This window comes from Chiloscyllium punctatum, chromosome 7 (genome assembly GCF_047496795.1).
Source record: "Chiloscyllium punctatum isolate Juve2018m chromosome 7, sChiPun1.3, whole genome shotgun sequence".
Taxonomy (NCBI): domain Eukaryota; kingdom Metazoa; phylum Chordata; class Chondrichthyes; order Orectolobiformes; family Hemiscylliidae; genus Chiloscyllium; species Chiloscyllium punctatum.
In genome coordinates this window covers 123478300-123497357 of record NC_092745.1, presented here as the reverse complement: position 1 = coordinate 123497357, position 19058 = coordinate 123478300, and the positions used below count along the sequence as shown (strand labels likewise).

Sequence of the window (19058 nt, the reverse complement as noted above, 5' to 3'; positions counted from 1 at the left end):
GCATGCAATTCTGGTCTCCTACCAATCGGAAGGATGTTGGCAAACTTGAGAGGTTTCAGACAATATTTACAAAGACCTTGCCATGGATTGTAGGTTTTGAGCTATACAGAGAGGCTCAGTAGGTTGGGGCTGCTTTGCCTGGAGCATCAGAGGCTGAAGGGTGACCATATAGAGCTTTATAACATAATGAGGGACATGGATAGGATATATAGACAATGTCTTTTTCCCTAGAGTGAGGGAGTCCAGAACTAGAGGGCATAGGTTTAGGGTGAGAAGGTAAAGATTTAAAAGGGACCTAAGGGGCTAACTTTCACGCAGAGGGTGGTGCGTGTATGGAATGCGCTGCCAGAGGAAGTGGTGGAGGCTGCTCCAATTACAGCATTTAGAAGGTATCTGGATGGGCATAAAAAATATGAAGGGTTTAGAGGGTTATGGGCCAAGTACTGGGAAATGGGACGGAATTAGTTTAGTATCTCTAGTCGGCATGGACAAGTTGGACCGAAGGGTCTGTTTCTGTGACTGTAGGACGGCACAGTGGCTCAGCAGTTAGCACTGCTGCCTCACAGCACCAGGGTCCCAGGTTTGATTCCAGCCTCGTGTGACTGTCTGCCTGGAGTTTGTATATTCTCCCTGTGTCTGTGTGGGTTTCCTCCGGGTGCTCCGGTTTCCTCCCACAGTCCAAAGCAGTTCAGGTGAATTGGCCATGCTAAATTGCGCATAGGTTAGGTGCGTTAGTCAGAGGGAAATGGGCCTGGGTGGGTTACTCTTTGGAGGGTAGTGTGGACGTTTTGGGCCGAAGGGCCTGTTTCCCCACTACAGGGAATCTCATCAAATCTAATCAGATTCTGTGAATCCAAATATTCAGTACCTTCAGTAAGTTTTGTGTTGAGAATTTTTGATTTTCTTGATTTAATACAGTTACTTGACTATATGTCCAAAGCAGCCATTTCTATAAGCTGTCAAAGAAGGCGAGAATGTGTTAGAATTCTAAATGTGAAAAAAAGATGCTGGAGACCTGAGTTAAAAACAGGTAATATAGAAAACATTCAAGGGGTCAGACTAGATCTGTGCAAAGTGATACTTTTCAGTTCTAATCATAAGCTTGAAATGTTGACCGTTGCTCAATCTACAGAGACAGACAGGCCGACTGAGTACATGTTACTATTACCATTTTTGAATATTAAAATTGCCTGACACCATACAGGTACTCCACATTGGCCTTCTCTCATCCTCTTTAACCTTCTATGTACACAGCAGGCTTCTGAATTTGTTTTTTTTTAAATAAGGACAAATGTTAGCTGTTCTAGTCTGACTTTTTTTTAAAAATGTTCTCATGTGAAAACAATGCTTGAATACAAAGTTTCCCGTGGGGAGTAAATTTTAAACATGGGTCAGACTTAAATTTCAATGCACTAGCTACACGGATGGATTAAAGTTTCCGTAATCCATGGCATCCTTTGACAATATCTTGGTTTGAAACTTAATGCTTAATTTGAGCAAATTGATGCTGTGGAAGGCTGAAGTTTAGATATGTGCTTTTGTGATTTACTGGCATTGGGTGATGAAATGTAGAAACAGAATTGTAACCCATAATGAGCCAGGAGTCTGTCGGGAAAGGTGAGTCACTGATTTAAAACTTTAAGCAGCAACAGCACTTTGGAGAGCAGAGGTTTCTGGGAAAGGAGGGACTTTTTTTTTCCCCCCAGTCAGCTATATAAGTGTTTTCTAAACCCAAGACCCAACCCTTGTAGGGCCTCCCACCCATCCTCCACCTCTAACCTTATACACCAGGGACACATCATGTAAGCTTCTCTGTTTTTTTTACTTTCTGATTAGAGCGCTAGCAGGAATGGCAGTGCAGGGAGAGGAATGTTCCTTCTGCATGATGTTTGGGGTGAGTGACGCCATTACTGTCCCATCCAAGTACATCTGCGGGAAGTGCACCCAACTCTCGCTTCTCCAAGACCACATTGGGGAACTAGATGAACTTCAGATCATTTGGAAGGCAGAGTCTGTGATAGATAAGAGTTACAGGGAAGTAGTTACTCCTAGACATGAAGAAAGCTGGGTAACTGTTAGAAGGAGGAAAACACAGGGATCCCCTGTGGTAATTTCCCGTTTTGGATACTGTTGGAGGGAACGACTTATCACGGCATGCACTGGGGAATAGATCTCTGGCACAGAGTCTGTCCCTGTTGCACAGAAATGAAGGGGGAAAAGGAGGAGAGTGTTAGTCATTGGGGACTCCATAGTTAGAGGGTCAGATAGGAGGTTTGTTGGGAATGGAAGAGACTCACGGTTGGTGTGTTGCCTCCCAAGTGCCAGGGTCCGTGATGTCTTGGATTGTGTCTTTGGGGCCCTGAATTGAGAGGGTGACCAGCCCCAAGTCTTATTCCACAAAGGTACCAACGAGATAGGTGGAAAGAGGGATAGGGATGTAAGGCAGGATTTCAGGGAGCTACTGTGGAAGCTGAGAGCGAAAACAAAGAGTTGTTACCTCTGGATTGTTACCCATGCCACGTGATAGTGAGGTGAAGAACAGGGAGAGTTATCAGCTGAACATGAGACTGCAGGGATTGTGCAGGAGGGAGGGTTTCTGGTTTCTGGATAATTGGGGCTCATTCTGGGGAAGGTGGGATCTCTATAAACAGGGCGGCCTTCACTTGAACCAGAGGGGTACTAATATCCTGGATGGGACGGTCTTCATTTGAACCAGAGGGGTACTAATATCCTGGATGGGACGGTCTTCACTTGAACCAGAGGGGTTCTAATATCCTGAATGGGAAATTTGCCAGTACTATTTGGGTGGGTTTAAACTAGCTCAGCAGGGGAATAGGAACCTGTGTTGTAGTTCCAGTACACAGGAGATTGCGAGTAGAGAAGACAAGGACAGGATTGTGCTGGCAGACAGCAAGCTGGTGTGAAGGGTGTCTACTTCAATGCTAGGAGTATCAGGAATAAGCTAGGTGAGCTTGCAGCAAGGATATGTACCTGGGACTTTGATGTTGTGGCCATTTCTGAGACATTTTTAGCGCAAGGTCAGGAATTGGCTATTGCAGGCTCCAGGATTTAGATCTTTCATTAAGATCAGGGAAAGTGGTAAAGAGGGGTGTGTGGCTTTGTTAGTCAAGGACAGTATAATGGTTCACTGAAAGAATGTTTGATGAGGATTCGTCTACTGAGGTGGTATGCGCTGAGGTTAGAAACAGGAGAGGAAGAGTCACGCTGCTGGGAGTTTTTATATAGGCCTCCATAAATTTCCAGAGATGTGGAGGAGAGGATTGGCAAATCGATTCTGGGCAGCAGTGAAAGGAACAGGGTGGTCATAATGGGGGCTTGGACTTCCCCAATATTGACTGGAAATTCTATAAGGTAAAAACTCTGACACCTCGCTCCCCTTCCTGGACCTCTCCATCTCCATTAGTGACGACCGACTTGACACTGACATTTTTTACAAACCCACCGACTCGCACAGCTACCTGGATTACACCTCTTCCCACCCTATCTCTTGCAAAAATGCCATCCCGTATTCCCAATTTCTCCGCCTCCGCCGTATCTGCTCCCAGGAGGACCAGTTCCACCATAGGACACACCAGATGGCCTCCTTCTTTAGAGACCGCAATTTCCCTTCCCACGTGGTTAAAGATGCCCTCCAACGCATCTCGTCCACATCCTGCACCTCTGCCCTCAAACTCCACCCCTCCAACCGTAACAAGGACAGAACGCCCCCGGTGCTCACTTTCCACCCGACAAACCTTCGCATAAACCAAATCATCCGCCGACATTTCCGCCACCTCCAAAAAGACCCCACCGCCAGGAATATATTTCCCTCCCCACCCCTTTCCGCCTTCCGCAAAGACCGTTCCCTCTGCGACTACTTGGTCAGGTCCACACCCCCCTACGACCCATCCTCCCATTCTGGCACTTTCCCCTGCCACCGCAGGAACTGTAAAACCTGTGCCCACACCACCTCCCTCACCTCTCTCCAAGGCCCTAAAGGAGCTTTCCACATCCATCAAAGTTTTACCTGCACATCCACTAATATCATTTATTGTATCCGTTGCTCCCGATGTGGTCTCCTCTACATTGGGGAGACTGGGCGCCTCTTAGCAGAGCGCTTTAAGGAACATCTCCGAGACACCCGCACCAATCAACCAAACCGCCCCGTGGCCCAACATTTCAACTCCCCCTCCCACTCTGCCGAGGACATGGAGGTCCTGGGCCTCCTTCACCGCCGCTCCCTCACCACCAGACGCCTGGAGGAAGAACGCCTTATCTTCCGCCTCGGAACACTTCAACCCCAGGGCATCAATGTGGACTTCAACAGCTTCCTCATTTCCCCTTCCCCCACCTCATCCTAGTTTCAAACTTCCAGCTCAGCACTGTCTCCTTGACTGGTCCGGACTTGTCGAACCTGCCTATCTCCTTTTCCACCTATCCACTCCACCCTCTCCTCCTTGACCTATCACCTTCATCTCCTCCCCCACTCACCCATTGTACTCTATGCTACTCTCTCCCCACCCCCACCCTCCTCTAGCTTATCTCTCCACGCTTCAGGCTCACTGCCTTTATTCCTGATGAAGGGCTTTTGCCCGAAACGTCGATTTCGCTGCTCGTTGGATGCTGCCTGAACTGCTGTGCTCTTCCAACACCACTAATCCAGTAATGGAAATTCTATAACTCTAGTATGTCAGATGGAGCAGATTTAGTCCAATGTGTGCAGGAAGGTTTCTTGACTGTGTGTCAAAGGGCTGTCAAGAGACTACACTGGATCTGGTACTTGATGAGCCAGGCCAGGTGCTTGATTCAGTGATAGGTGAGCACTTTGGAGAGAGTAACCATAACTTGGTTATGTAGTTGAGTGATGGAAAGGGGTAGATACATGTCACGTGGCAAGAATTATTAATGGGGAAAGGGCAATTATAATGCGATTAGGCAAAACTTAAGAGGCTGAGAAGCGGGCAGCAAAATGCAGGAGATGGGACAGTCGAAATGTGGAGCTGGTTTAAGGAACAGATATTGTGTCTTTGATAAGTATGTCCCTGTCAGACAGGGAGGAAGTGATTAGGGAACCATGGTTTACTTAAGAAATTGTATTTCTTGTTAAGCAGAAGAGGGAGGCTTATGTGACATTGAAGCGAGATGGATCAGATAAGGTGATGGAGTGTTAGCGTAGCTAGGAAGGATTTAAAGAGAGAGTTAAGAAGAACAAGGAGGGGACAAGACATTACAAAAAGGATGTGGAAGCATTGGAAAAGGTGCAGAGGAGATTTACCAGGATGTTGCCTGGTCTGGAACGAAGGTCTTATGAGGAAAGACTAAGGGACTTCCGTCTGTTCTCATTGGAGAGAAGGCAGCTAAGAGGGGATTTAATAGAGACGTAAGAGGTGATCAAAGCATTAAATAGGGTGGATGGTGAGTCTTTTTCCAAGGATGATGACGTCTGCTTGTATGAGGGGACATTGCTGCAAATTGAGGGGTGATAGATGTCAGGGGCAGGCTCATTACTCAGAGTGGTAAGGGTGTGGAATGCACTGCCTATCAATGTAGTCAACTCAGCCACACTAGGGGCATTTAAACAGTTTGGTTAAGCGTATGGATGATGGGATAGTGTAGGGTGATGGGCTCAGATTTGTTCACAGGTTGACGGAACATTGAGGGCCAAAGGGCCTGTTCTGCGCTGTATTGTTCAATGTTCTATGTACTGTATATATTTTGTAGTACAGTTTAGTGATATGGTACTGAGGAGTCAAGAAAAGCTATTAGTTTGATTTTTAGAGTTGCAGATTTTGAGGAGAAACACTGATAGCGTTAGTCTGTTGGAAGTAGCCATGGTTCTGTAATAAAAACAGAAAATGTTTGAGGTACTCAGCAAGTCCGGTAGAATTTGTAGAGAGAGAAATAGACTTAACGTTTCATGACTGATGTGACTGTTCTGAAATAGTTTTTTCAATGTACACCTTTCCTACTAATCTGAGAATATGTCCTATTCTGAACATTTTGATGATGCATTAGAATTATTGTGTAGAATGTAAGTATTTGTCCAAAAATGGATATGTAAATGTCTTCAAAATTGTTAGAAGAAATTAAGGAATACCATCCAATGTCTCAGTTAATGTTTGCATTAAATCTCCATTGAAGTATCAGACTATGGTCAGTAAGATTTCTTTAGCCAGATCAAAAGCGAAGGCTATCAATTTTGGAACTTGGATTTCTGCCTCATATCTTAATCAAAGTGGATTGTTCTGTCCCATAGCAATTGCCAGTGCCTTTGGATATTCCTAACAATAATCATGAATTGCTGTAGTTGTGGGTATGCAGCAGGCTCCAAAGCACCGAAGGTTTCATCTAGAAAGGGGACGAAAGTTCTGCAAATCAACTTCCCAGCTCAGCGAACATACCCACAACTATGATGCTTGCACCTGAGGTACAAATCTTCACGCAAACCTTGAATAATCGTGAATATAACAGTAAATCCACTTTATTCTCAAAGTCACAAATTACAAATTTGTTATCCATGACAAAAAGTAAGCTAACAACTAAAAATTAATATCCATGGACCCAAATTGAATATCCGCAATTTTTAACCTGTTTTTAAGTAGGCTCTGCACATGCGAATTTCATCATTTACAGGGGTTCTCACAGTTACCGAGCATCAGAAATTGAAGCACAAAATCTAAGAACTGTGGATGCTCGAAATCAGAAATTGTTGGAAATTGCCATTTTGGCACCAGCGATTCTTCTTCAAAGTAGGAAGGGACCAGAAGCATTGACTGTTTCCTCTCCACAGATGCTGTCAGACTTGCTGAGTTCTAACAATTTCTGAAATTTTTGAAATTAAAACTGTGCTGCGAGAAATGTCCATTATTAATTGTTTAGCTTTGAGCACAAGTAACATCAGAAGTAAGGCAAAAATGAAAGGGATAAATTCCTTCTTATCCATTTAATATTTTCTTTTCCCCCATTTCCTCCTACCTCTGCAGCTCAACATTTTTATTTGTGGAGTGAGTGTATCAATGGCAGTGTCCACTTTTTTATTGCATAATCCTGAGCCAGTTTCATTGAAATAGAACAAACAAGTTGCTTTGTTTTGGAATGTCTGTAGAGCTGTGGTGTGAGGTAGGGACTGGAGGATTTTGTATACTTATGACCTAAAAATACAACTCTGCAGTTATGTTTTTCCACAGATTGCAGCAAAAATTGGTGGGGACACAGCTACCACAGTAAATACATCAGACTATGGATATGGCGGACAGAAAAGGCCGCTGGAAGATGGAGGTGCGTTCTCAGAATTTACTTATTATGCATGAAGTATGGATACATTTATGTTAGTGTACAAACCTCTTTTTAAAAAAAATGGAAAAAGGGCAAAGTCAAAGGCTCCTTACTTAAATGTACATTTGCAAAACAAATAACTTCCTGGCACAAGTAGTGGTTAATGGATATCAGTTTGTAGCCAACAGGGAGACATGGTTATAAGGAGATCAGATCTGGGAAATAGTTGTCAGGATATGTGAATTTTCAGAAAGAAGCCAGAGAGAAAAGGGAGCTGGGCATACTTTATTCATAATGATTGAAATACATATGATAGAGTCATAGAGATATACAGCACGGAAACGGACCCTTCGGTCCAACTCGTCGGTGCCGACCAGATATCCCAACTCAATTTAGTCCTACCTGCCAGCAGCTGGCCCATATCCCTCCAAAACCCTTCCTATTCATATATCCATCCAGATGCCTTTTAAATGTTGCAATTGTACCAGCCTCCACCACTTCCTCTGGCAGCTCATTCCATAAACATACCACCCTCTGGGTGAAAAGGTTGCCTGTTAGTCTCTTAAATATTGCGCCTCTCGCCCTAAGCCTATGCCCTTTACTTCTGGACTCCTCCAGGGAAAGGACTTTGTCAATTTATCCTATCCATGCCCCTCATGATTTTATAAACCACTATAAGGTCACCCCTCAGCCTCTGACACTCCAGGGAAAATAGCCTCAGCCTATTCAACCTCTCCCTATAGCTCAAATCCTCCAACTCTGGCAACATCCTTGTAAATCATATCTGAACCCTTTGAAGTTTCACAACATCCTTCTGATAGGAAGGAGACCAGAATTGCACGCAATGTTCCAAAAGTGACTGAAGCAATGTCCTGTACAGCCGTAACATGACCTCCCAACTCTGTACTCAATACTCTGACCAATAAAGGAAAGCCTTCTTCTCACTATCCTATCTACCTGCAACTCTACTTTCAAGGAGCTCTGAACCTGCACTCCAAGGTCTTTTTGTTCAGCAACACTTCCCTAGGACCTTACTATTAAGTGTATATTCATAGAGATGTACAGCATGGAAACAGCCTTCGGTCCAAACTGTCCACGCCGACCAGATATCCCAACCCAATCTAGTCCCACCTGCCAGCACCTAGTCCATATCCCTCCAAACCCTTCCTATTCATATACTCATCCAAATGCCTCTTAAATGTTGCAATTGTATCAGCCTCCACCACATCCTCTGGCAGCTCATTCCATACACGTACCACCCTCTGCGTGAAAATGTTGCTCCTTAGGTCTCTTTTATATCTTTCCCCTCTCACCCTAAACCTATGCCCTCTAGTTCTGCACTCCCCGATCCCAGGGAAAAGACTGTGTTTATTCATCCTATCCATGCCCCTCATAATTTTGTAAACCTCTATAAGGTCACCCCTCAGCCTCTGACGCTCCAAGGAAAACAACCCCAGCCTGTTCAGCCTCTCTCTATAGCTCAAATCCTCCAATCCTGGCAACATCCTTGTAAATCTTTTCTGAACCCTTTCATGTTTCCCAACATCTTCCGATAGGAAGGAGACCAGAATTGCACACAATATTCCAGTAGTGGCCTAACCAATAACCTGCACAGTCGCAACATGACCTCCCAACTCCTGTACTCATACTCTGACCAATAAAGGAAAGCATACCAAACGCCGCTTTCACTATCCTATCTACCTGTGACTCCACTTTCAAGGAGCTATGAACCTGCACTCCAAGGTCTCTTTGTTCAGCAGCGCTCCCTAGGACCTTACCATTAAGTGTATAAGTCCTGCTAAGATTTGCTTTCCCAAAATGCAGCACCTCACATTTATCTAAATTGAATTCCATCTGCCACTTCTCAGCCCATTGGCCGATCTGATCAAGATCCCATTGTAATCTGAGGTAACCCTATTCACTGTCCACTACACCTCCAATTTTGGTGTCATTACATACTTACTAATTGTACCTCTTATGCTCGCATCCAAGTCATTTATGTAAATGGCAAAAAGTGGAGGACCCAGCACCAATCCTTGTAGCACTCCACTGGTCACAGGCCTCCAGTCTGAAAAACAACCCTCCACCACCACCCTCTATCTTTGAGCCAGTTCTGTATCGAAATGGCTAATTCTTCCAGTATTTCATGAGATCTAACCTTGATAATCAGTCTCCCATGGGGAACCTTGTCAAACGTCTTATTGAAGTCCATACAGATCACATCTACTTCTCTGCCCTCACCAATCTTCTTAGTTACCTCTTCAAAAAACTCAAATCACGCTTGTGAGACATGATTTCCCACGCACAAAGCCATGTTGACTATCCCGAATCAGTCCTTGCCTTTCTAAATACATGTACATCCTGTCCCTCAGGATTCCCTCCAACAACTTGCCCACCACCAACGTCAGGCTTACTGGCCTGTCGTTCCCTGGCTTGTCCTTACAACCTTTCTTAAATAGTGGCACCGTGATAGCCATCCATCAGTCTTCCAGCGCGTCAACTGTGACTATTGATAATAGGGTACACTGATCAAGTCCTGGGAACTTATCAACTTTTATGCATTTCAAGACATTCAGCACTTGCTTCTCTGTAATATGGACATTTTGCAAGGTATCACCATCTATTTCCCTGGATTCTATATGTTCCACGTCCTTTTCCACAGTAAATACTCTTTTAGTATCTCCCCCATCTCCTGCAGTTCCACACAAAGGCAGCCTTGCTGATTTTGAAGGGGCTGTATTTGCTCCCTAGTTACCCTTTTGTCCTTAATGTATTTGGAAAGACTCTGGATTCTTCTTAACCCTATTTGCCAAAACTATTTCATGTCCCCTTTTTGCCCTCCTGATTTCCCTCTTAAGTATACTTGTAATGCCTTTATACACATTTAAGGATTCACTTGATCTATCCTGTCTTTACCTGACATGTGCTTCTTCCTTTTTCTTAACCCAACCCTCTTTTGTCATCCAGCATTCTCTATACCTACCATCTTTTCCTTTCACCCTAACAGGAATATACTGTCTCTCCACTCGTGTTGTCTTATTTCTGAAGGCTTCCCATTTTCCAGCCATCCCTTTACCTGTGAACATCTGCCCCCAGTCAGCTTTTGAATGTTCTTGCCTGATATCGTCAAAATTGGCCTTTCTCCAATTTAGAACTTCAACTTTTCGATCTGTTCTATCTTTTTCCATCACTATTTTAAAACTAATAGAATGGTCCTTGGCCCCAAAGCGCTCTTCCACTGACTCCTCAGTCACCTGCTCTGCCTTATTTCCCAAGAGTAGGTCAAGTTTTGCACCTTTAGTCATCGATGCATCCACAGACTGAATCAGAACATTTTCTTGTACATGCTTAACAAATTCCTCTCCATCTAAACCCTTAAATCTATAGCAGTCCCAGTCTATATTTGGAAAGTTAAAATCCCCTACCATAACCACCCTATTATTCTTGCAGGTAACTGAGATCATTTTACAAATTTGTTTCTGAATTTCTCATTCAATATTAGGGGGTCTATAATACAATCCCAGTAAGGTGATCATCCCTTTTGTAGTTCTCAGTTTCACCCAAATAATTCCCTGGATGTATTTCTGGGAATACCCCCTCTCAGTACAGCTGTAATTCTATCCTTTATCAAAAATGCCACTCCCCCTTCCTCTCTTGCCTCCCTAGAACATTTGTATCCTGGAACATTAACTACTGTTCATCCCTGAGCCATTTTTCTGTAATTGCTGTGATATCCCAGTCCCATGTTCCTAACCATGTCCTGAGTTTATCTTCCTTCCCTGTTAGGCCCCTTGCTTTGAAATAAATGCAGTTTAATTTATCAGTCCTACATTGTTCTCTGCTTTGTCCCTCCCTGTCCTGACTGTGTGGCTCGCTGCTTTTCTCAACTGTACCAGTCTCGGGTTGATCTCTTTCCTCAGTAATTCCCTGGGACCCACACTCCCATCATGCTAGTTTAAATTCTCCCGAGCAGCTTGAGCAAATCTCCCTGTCAGTAAATTAGTCCCCTTTCAATTTAGGTGCAATGTGTCCTTGTACAGAAGAGATTCCAATGATCCAAAAATGTGAATCCTTCTGCCATACACCAGCGCCTCAGCCATGCATTCATCTGCTCTATCCTCCTATTCCTACCCTCACTAGCTCTTAGCACCGGCAGTAATCCAGATACTACTACCCTCGAGGACCTCCTTTTTAAATTCCTGCCTAATTCACTGTATTCTCCCTTCAGAACCTGAACCTTTTCCCTTCCTATGTCATTGTACACATTGGAACCAATGACCTCCTGCTGGGCTGTCTCCCTCCATAAGAACATTCTGCACCCTCTCTGAGACATCCTTGATCCTGGCACCAGGGAAGCAACACATCATTGAGTTTTTGCTGCTGGCCACAGAAGCGCCTGTTTGTGCTTCGGACTAGAGAGTCCCCTGACACAATCGATCTCTTGGAACCCGACATACCCCTCATTGCATTAGAGCCTGTCTGAATGCCAGAAACTTGGCTGTTCGTGGTACTTTCCCCTTAGAATCCATCACCCTCTACATTTTCCTAGACAGCATGCTTGTTTGAAATGGGGATAGCCACAGAAGACACCTGTGCTACCTGTCTTCCCCTCTTACCTTTCCTAGAGTTAACCCATCTGTGTAACTGTATCTGCGACTTTTCTGCCTTCTATAACTGCCATCCATCACACCCCCTTGCTCTTGAATGTTCCTTGTTGCCCTCTAACTGTTGTTCCAACCATTCCTTTGGATCTGATAGGATTCGCAGCCAATAGCATTTATTGCAGATATAATCCTTAGTAACATGTAAACTCTTCCTAAGCTCTCACATCTGACAATAATCCGCAGACCCAGAAAATAGCCCCATCTTATTCCTCTACAAAATACTGCTCCAGACTAACAGGATGAGTAGAGTTTGCTGGAGTGATGTGTGAAAGAACTTAAGCAGAAAAGACAATGGCAGGCACACGACTCAAGAAAAATATACCCTGGTCAGGAAAAAGGATTCTTGGTAGGGTAACTGTGGAAGTTTGTGTAGTATCAAATTGAATTAGTCCTGGGCATGGCTGAATTTTCTTATGAGAAGCAGTTGAGTATGTTGGGCTTGTACCTATTGGTGTTTCGAAATATGTGAGGTGATTTTCTTGAAATTTTAAGATCATTAGGCTTGACAGGGTATTTGCAGAGTTTGTTTGCCCTGTGGCGTGAATCTAGAACTAGACATTCCAGTATAAGGGACTGTCTATTTAATACACCAGGAGGAATTTCTTCTGAAGAAATAAAAGATAAGTTGGATACATAATAGTTAAAATATAACGGTTCAAACTCATTGTATGATAATAAGTGCTTTTGTGTTATGAGCTATAATAGCTCTAAAGAGTTTGATAAAAATGAGAGAAACAGAATATCTCGGTAGCACCAGCTCAAAATGATAGATACATGCTGCAGGCATTTTACTTTGCTTAAGTATATGAAAATGCAATTTCATGTCCTGTTTAATGTTTTCAAAGAAAAATTATTCAGAAATCTCTGAACAAAGGCTGACTTTTTCTTTGTTCAGTGCGACAATAGCCCCTGTTTAATTCTCATTTTAAAGATTGTTTTAGGTCAGTTCGAGAACAGAGCAAAATAGAACTCTCATGTTCTTCCATGTCATAATGGCTGTTTGTTCATTCTTTTTTTGGGTCAGTTTCAGGAATGGTGCAAAATGTTGCAGGTTTTTTTGTTTTGCTAAGCGACATTTCAACTTTGACCTTGAGCGGGCTCTTCATGACACTTGACCTGAAAGTTGTAACAATTTTCAAATGTTTTGAAATAATTATTCAGCAAATCTGAACGTGAGCAAGGAGGGAGCACTTTTTTTTTCAAAGGTAGAAAACAGCTTCTTGTGTATAATTAAAAACCGATCTTGCACAGTCCTGATTTATAAGGAGGTGGAAATGAGAAGAGGTTTATTTGGTGTTGCGATATTGACAGGTAATACACATGCAAAATAATGAAGTCACCATCCACATTTTTGCTTAATTTTTAAAGAGTTGGTGCCATGTTGACGTATATGTATTACATGATTTAATGGGGTCATGTCATTTGATATTGTCGTCTTCTGGCATGTGAAGTGGTTTAAACTTCATTTTCTTGTATTAGTCTGAGAATGTTAACTTGACTTTACAAAATATAAGACACTGAATGGCTTTTATTCTAGTTTGAGCAATTTTTGTGCAGGAGTACATTTGCAAACATATTTTCTAAGTAGGACAGTGTTTCTCCTTTACACAAACTTTGAACGACAGAGTTAAACCATTCAACTTAGGACCAGCATTTGGCCATTCAGCTCTTTGACTCTGTTCTGCTATTCAGTAAGGTCAAAGTTGATCTGATTGTAGTCTTCATTCCACTTTCCTCTCTGCCCCCCATAACCCTTGAATTCTGTCACAATTAACAGCCATAGGAGACATTAATTGAGAGTTCTTTGCAAACTACAATATTTAAACTGCTCTCCTAACCAGAAGGAATGAGATTTATGGAGAACTATGGATGTGATTTTGGTTCCTGGTTAGTGTGCCGCTTTGTGTGCTGATTTGTCAGCACAGCTTTTTGCTGATCATTAGAAATTGTACAGAGGATATAGGAGAAAGCTTTTTAGAAATGAGCTCAACTATATTGGTGGACTATTGCGTCTGTCTAATAAAGTGTGGATATGAGAACTTCCTTTCTAGCTCTTAAAAAAAAATGTGGTCTGCTGACTCCACAGCTCGTTTAAAGACTGCTCTGCGCTGACACTGAATTTCAAACATAACTCTTCAAGTTCTGGCCAGGAATCTAATTTTGCATCTGTCCTAACTTTCAATGTTGTTTGGAATGTTGTGTTTTCCAAATGTACTGCAAAAGTTATAATTTCGATTACAAAATCCTTTTTTTTAGTTCATGTAACAACAAAGAAAACTGGAGTGTGCCTTGTGACCCATTGAGTCTGCTCCACAGTTCAGTATGATCACTCAACTCCACACTTAGTTCTTGCTTTCTCTCTGTAACCTTTACTCCTTTTATCCCGAAGAACAGTGTCCAACCTCTTGAAAACATTGAATATTTGACCTCGACCATTTTCTGTAAAAGACAGTTTCACAGGCTCACTATTGTGCATGAAGCAGTCTTTCCTCAGCTCAGCCCTTAATGGCCTATTCCTTATCTTAAACTATGACCACTGTTTCTGAACTTCCCTGTCATCAGGAACATCCTTCCTCTGTTTATCCTGCTTTCTGAAAGATGAAAATTGACAGGGCTGCTTCGCAATGATTATTTTCTTGGGTTCAGTGGAATAGCTAGATGTATCAATTGAGAAAATCCTTTGTTTTGCAGATCAACCAGATACCAAGAAAGTTGCTCAGAATGATCGTAAGTAGTGCTTTTCTGGCTCTTCCATTTTAGAGACTTTGAGGTAGATCTTTTCCCACTTGTAATTTAAAAAAAAGACTTGTATGACTAGTCACTCTTCTGTTGTATGAGCACAAGTTATGAAATGCACTTGCATGCATGTATCCCAAACAATCTTAGCTTTATTCAAATTACTTAATTTTGTGAACCAGATTAAATTTGGATGAGGGTAGAGCAGTGGATGTAGTGTACATGGATTTTAGTAAGGCATTTGATAAGGTTCCCCATGGTAGGCTTATGCGGAAAGTCAGGAGGCATGGGATAGAGGGAAATTTGGCCAATTGGATAGAAAACTGGCTAACCGGTCGAAGTCAGAGAGTGGTGGTAGATGGTAAATATTCAGCATGGAGTCCAGTTACAAGTGGAGTTCCGCAGAGATCAGTTCTGGGTCCTCTGCTGTTTGTAATTTTTATTAATGACTTAGATGAAGGAGTCGAAGGGTGGGTCAGTAAATTTGCAGATGATACAAAGATAGGTGGAGTTGTGGACAGTGAGGAGGGCTGTTGTCGGCTGCAGAGGGACTTAGATATGATGCAGAGCTGGGCTGAGGAGTGGCAGATGTAGTTCAACCCTGCCAAGTGTGAGGTTGTCCATTTTGGAAGAACAAATAAGAATGCGGAATACAGGGTTAATGGTAGGGTTCTTGGTCAGGTGGAGGAACAGAGGGATCTTGGGGTCTATGTACATAGATCTTTGAAGGTTGCCACTCAGGTGGATAGAGTTTGTAAGAAGGCCTATGGAGTATTATCGTTCATTAGCAGAGGGATTGAATTCAAGAGTCGTGAAGTGATGTTGCAGCTGTACAGGACTTTGGTTAGGCCACAGTTGGAGTACTGTGTGCAGTTCTGGTTGCCTCACTTTAGGAAAGATGTGGAAGCTTTGGAGAGGGTGCAGAGAAGATTTACCAGGATGTTGCCTGGAATGGACAGTAGGTCGTACGAGGATAGGTTGAGAGTTCTCGGCCTTTTCTCGTTGGAATGGCGAAGGATGAGGGGTGACTTGATAGAGGTTTATAAGATGATCAGAGGAATAGATAGAGTAGACAGTCAGAAACTTTTTCCCCGGGTACAACAGAGTGTTACAAGGGGACATAAATTTAAGGTGAAGGGTGGAAGGTATAGGGGAGATGTCAGGGGTGGGTTCTTTACCCAGAGAGTGGTGGGGGCATGGAATGCGCTGCCCGTGGGAGTGGTAGAGTCAGAATCATTGGCGACCTTTAAGCGGCATTTGGATAGGTACATGGATGGGTGCTTAATCTAGGATAGAAGTTCGGCACAACATCGTGGGCCGAAGGGCCTGTTCTGTGCTGTATTGTTCTATGTTCTAAATTTGCTCCAAAGTTGATGGAGCTTAGCCAGCACAGATGCCATGTACATTGGTCGTCATGTTAGTCAGTTGAAACTGTTCACTGTTTGGTTGGCATAAATTGAGACAATGCTCTTCTAAAATGGATAACATTGTTTGAACAGCATCATCCGCATGGTTGGGTCATTCCTTCCGTCAATCATATAGAGATGATAAATAGAATAAAAACTGGAAAACCTGGAAACGAATCAAAATAATTTAATATTAACAGTAACTATTAAACAACTTTAGACATCATAACATCATCTTAAGGTGAAGTTTGTTTTCCACAATCGGTATCACCTGGGTTTTCTTCGCTCATTAATTTAAAATTGAGCCATCCTCAGCTGGTTATTTATTCTCTTCGTAGATTTTTTCCAGTGAGTAGGTAATTTAAGTATTTGAAAGACACTATTTCCATGAAGTCTTGCTTTCCTAAACCTAGTGCGTTAAGCTTGTGTCAGTCTGACCATTGCAGCTTGATTGCTCTTTATTTTAAAAAAAATGGAAATAACATTTGATATTAGCAAAAATGATTATGAAGTTTGTGAAAAGATGAGAGGTAATTTTGTGCTTATGGGAATGACTTGTTTTGTCTTCGAAAATGGAAATTCGTTTCAAAAATTCAGGTCACTTGGCCTGAATTCCTATTTCCAGAATGGGAAGAAACGTGCTCAAGAGATTGATTCCAAAATCATTTTGTGGGCCTGATTTTGCCTTCTGCCTTGAACAAAATTTGTCTAAGTTTTTAAGCCTTCATGATCTATTGATTGATATCCTGGTTCATAGAAAAAAGCCAACTTGTACAGCAGCATTTATGACCGCAAATATCAGTGCTAGAGAAGTAGCAGCACAATAGCATCCCACAAACAGCAACTATCTAGTCGACATTGAGTTTCACGGAGTTTGTTTCCACTGTATGACCTAGGTTTCCTTAGCTTATTAACCTAAAGGTTAGTCTTGATGACCCATCCTCAGCTGCTTATTAATTTTCTTTATACCCATTTGCTGTGAGCAGATGAATAACACTGAGTTTTTGAAATATTGAAATCTAGAAATATTGGTATTCCTATGTCTACTTGGCAAGGTGCCCATGTGTAAATGCAGGGTGTCTCTTGGCTTTATTGGAAATTTGCCAAATGGAGGAGAATATGTAAGAAACAGAAGTGGTGCAACTGGTAACGAAATGGTGTTTATACTTCATTTTAAGCTTGAATAAATCCCCAAGATTCGAGCAAGTGGTTACAGCTGTAGCATGTACTAAATTGAGTAATTAAGGTCAATAAGATAGACATAGTTGAGGGTAAGTTTAACCAAAGGAGGTTGAAAGACTGGAACAGTGTACCAATGGGGTTAGATTAGATATGGCAGGAGGGGGCTCATGTGGAGCATAACGACTTAATAAGCAGTTTCATCAAATGGCTTGATTCTATTGCAAATTCTGTGTACAGTATTCGTTAACATCTTTATAAACATAGTTTGTAACTTTTTCATGCTGTGCATTTTGTCACTTTTAATAAGCTTTTATTATAAGCTTTCATTCTAAGTTTTTATAATGCGCAGTCATCAGATTATTGGTTAATACTTGTTTTCTTTCTTCCAAGCATTTGGAGCACAGCTAGCTGCAATGCATCAACAGAGGTAGGGAAGACATTTATTAACTTAAATAGTTGTTTGGTTATCAAGAATTTGTGGAATTGCTGATTTTTAAAAAAAGTTGCCAAAACCTTTCATTTTGCACTCATCAGAACAATACACAAGAATACCAATTTAAGGGGAAAATTAACATTCATAGATGAGAAGAGACTGCTGTTTTAATAGCAAGTGGATTCTGATTGTACAGGCAGTACCACTGAGTATGCGCCGTTAATGATGTTTAAGTTTACTGCCAAGCTTATTCAAATTACAAACCAGACAAGCTGACCCTCAACATTTCCTTGACAAATGAACCAGCAAATGGCTGTCACTTAGCATGACGAGTTGAAACAGCGCAGCGCATGTACGTTTTCTTCACAAAGCGCAGGGCACATATGTTAATATGTAGCTTCCACTGTATGCAGGTGCACAGACTGCAAGCCCAGTGGGCAATCCTAATTTGCTTGTTGCCGTAATTCTTTGAACACTGGGTTACCCTCCAAATTGTGTCCCGATTATAAAGTCATGTCTAATGTTGGGAACTTGAGAGTTTTGCAAGTGTTGAAAATGTGTTGCTGGAAAAGCGCAGCAGGTCAGGCAGCATCCAAGGAACAGGAGAATCGACGTTTCGGGCATAAGCCCTTCTTCAGGAATTTTGCAAGTGTGGCTGGCTGGGCATGTTCGGTATCTTATTGGGAGCAGCTCAAGCTATTGGCTGTTTGATATGATGTGCCAGTCTTTGGAACATAGGCTTATGTATCAAGCATGAAAGCGCAACTCAAATTCCTGTACCACAACACTGATTTGTATGACAGGTAGAATATCTTTTTGGCTTGATGGCAGCATCCTGTTTGTTGTGTGCACCACTCAAAATGCTACTGCTAATTTCCAGGGTAACCTAGGCATTATTCCAAAGATGGGTACCGACATAGTCTTCTGGGGTTGCATATGCACATTTATTGAAGGTGGGAGGGCAGATTGAGACCATGGTTAAGCATGTGGAGGTTATGGTGAACCTTTGTAAAACATCAGCTTCACCTCGACTGAGGCATTGTGGACATTTCTAGGCACTTAACATTAGAAAAGTATGAAATCTTGACACAGTAAAGAATAGAAGACAATGGTACCAAGCAAGGGACTGTAATTGTCTGTACGCATTATAAGTTATTGGAGATGCTCAAATCTGAGGGATCTCAACAAAGTAGGTATGTGAAATTAGCCATTTTTACTAGAGCTGAAACAAGAGCTGATTGTAGGTGATTAAGAGTCATAAGCAGTATGAGGAAACCTTTGCACCTAGAATGTTACTCTAAGGGTAAAGTGACGGGAGCTATTCCAAGGGAAATTGGCGAATGGAGCTATTCCAAAGGAAAT

At 42.4% G+C, this 19058-nt stretch overlaps 1 protein-coding gene across 5 annotated transcripts in view; it reads left to right on the top strand.

Annotated features, from left to right (window-relative positions):
- The window catches only part of fubp1 (far upstream element (FUSE) binding protein 1), a 46025-nt gene that overhangs the window by 4982 nt on the left and 21985 nt on the right, over nucleotides 1-19058 (top strand). For all 5 annotated transcript variants that reach the window (XM_072574771.1, XM_072574770.1, XM_072574769.1 and 2 more), the window contains exons 2-4: nucleotides 7188-7278; nucleotides 14631-14666; nucleotides 17654-17690. In XM_072574771.1, the coding sequence (XP_072430872.1) occupies nucleotides 7188-7278; nucleotides 14631-14666; nucleotides 17654-17690 (164 nt within the window). The remainder of the gene's footprint in view (nucleotides 1-7187; nucleotides 7279-14630; nucleotides 14667-17653; nucleotides 17691-19058) is intronic.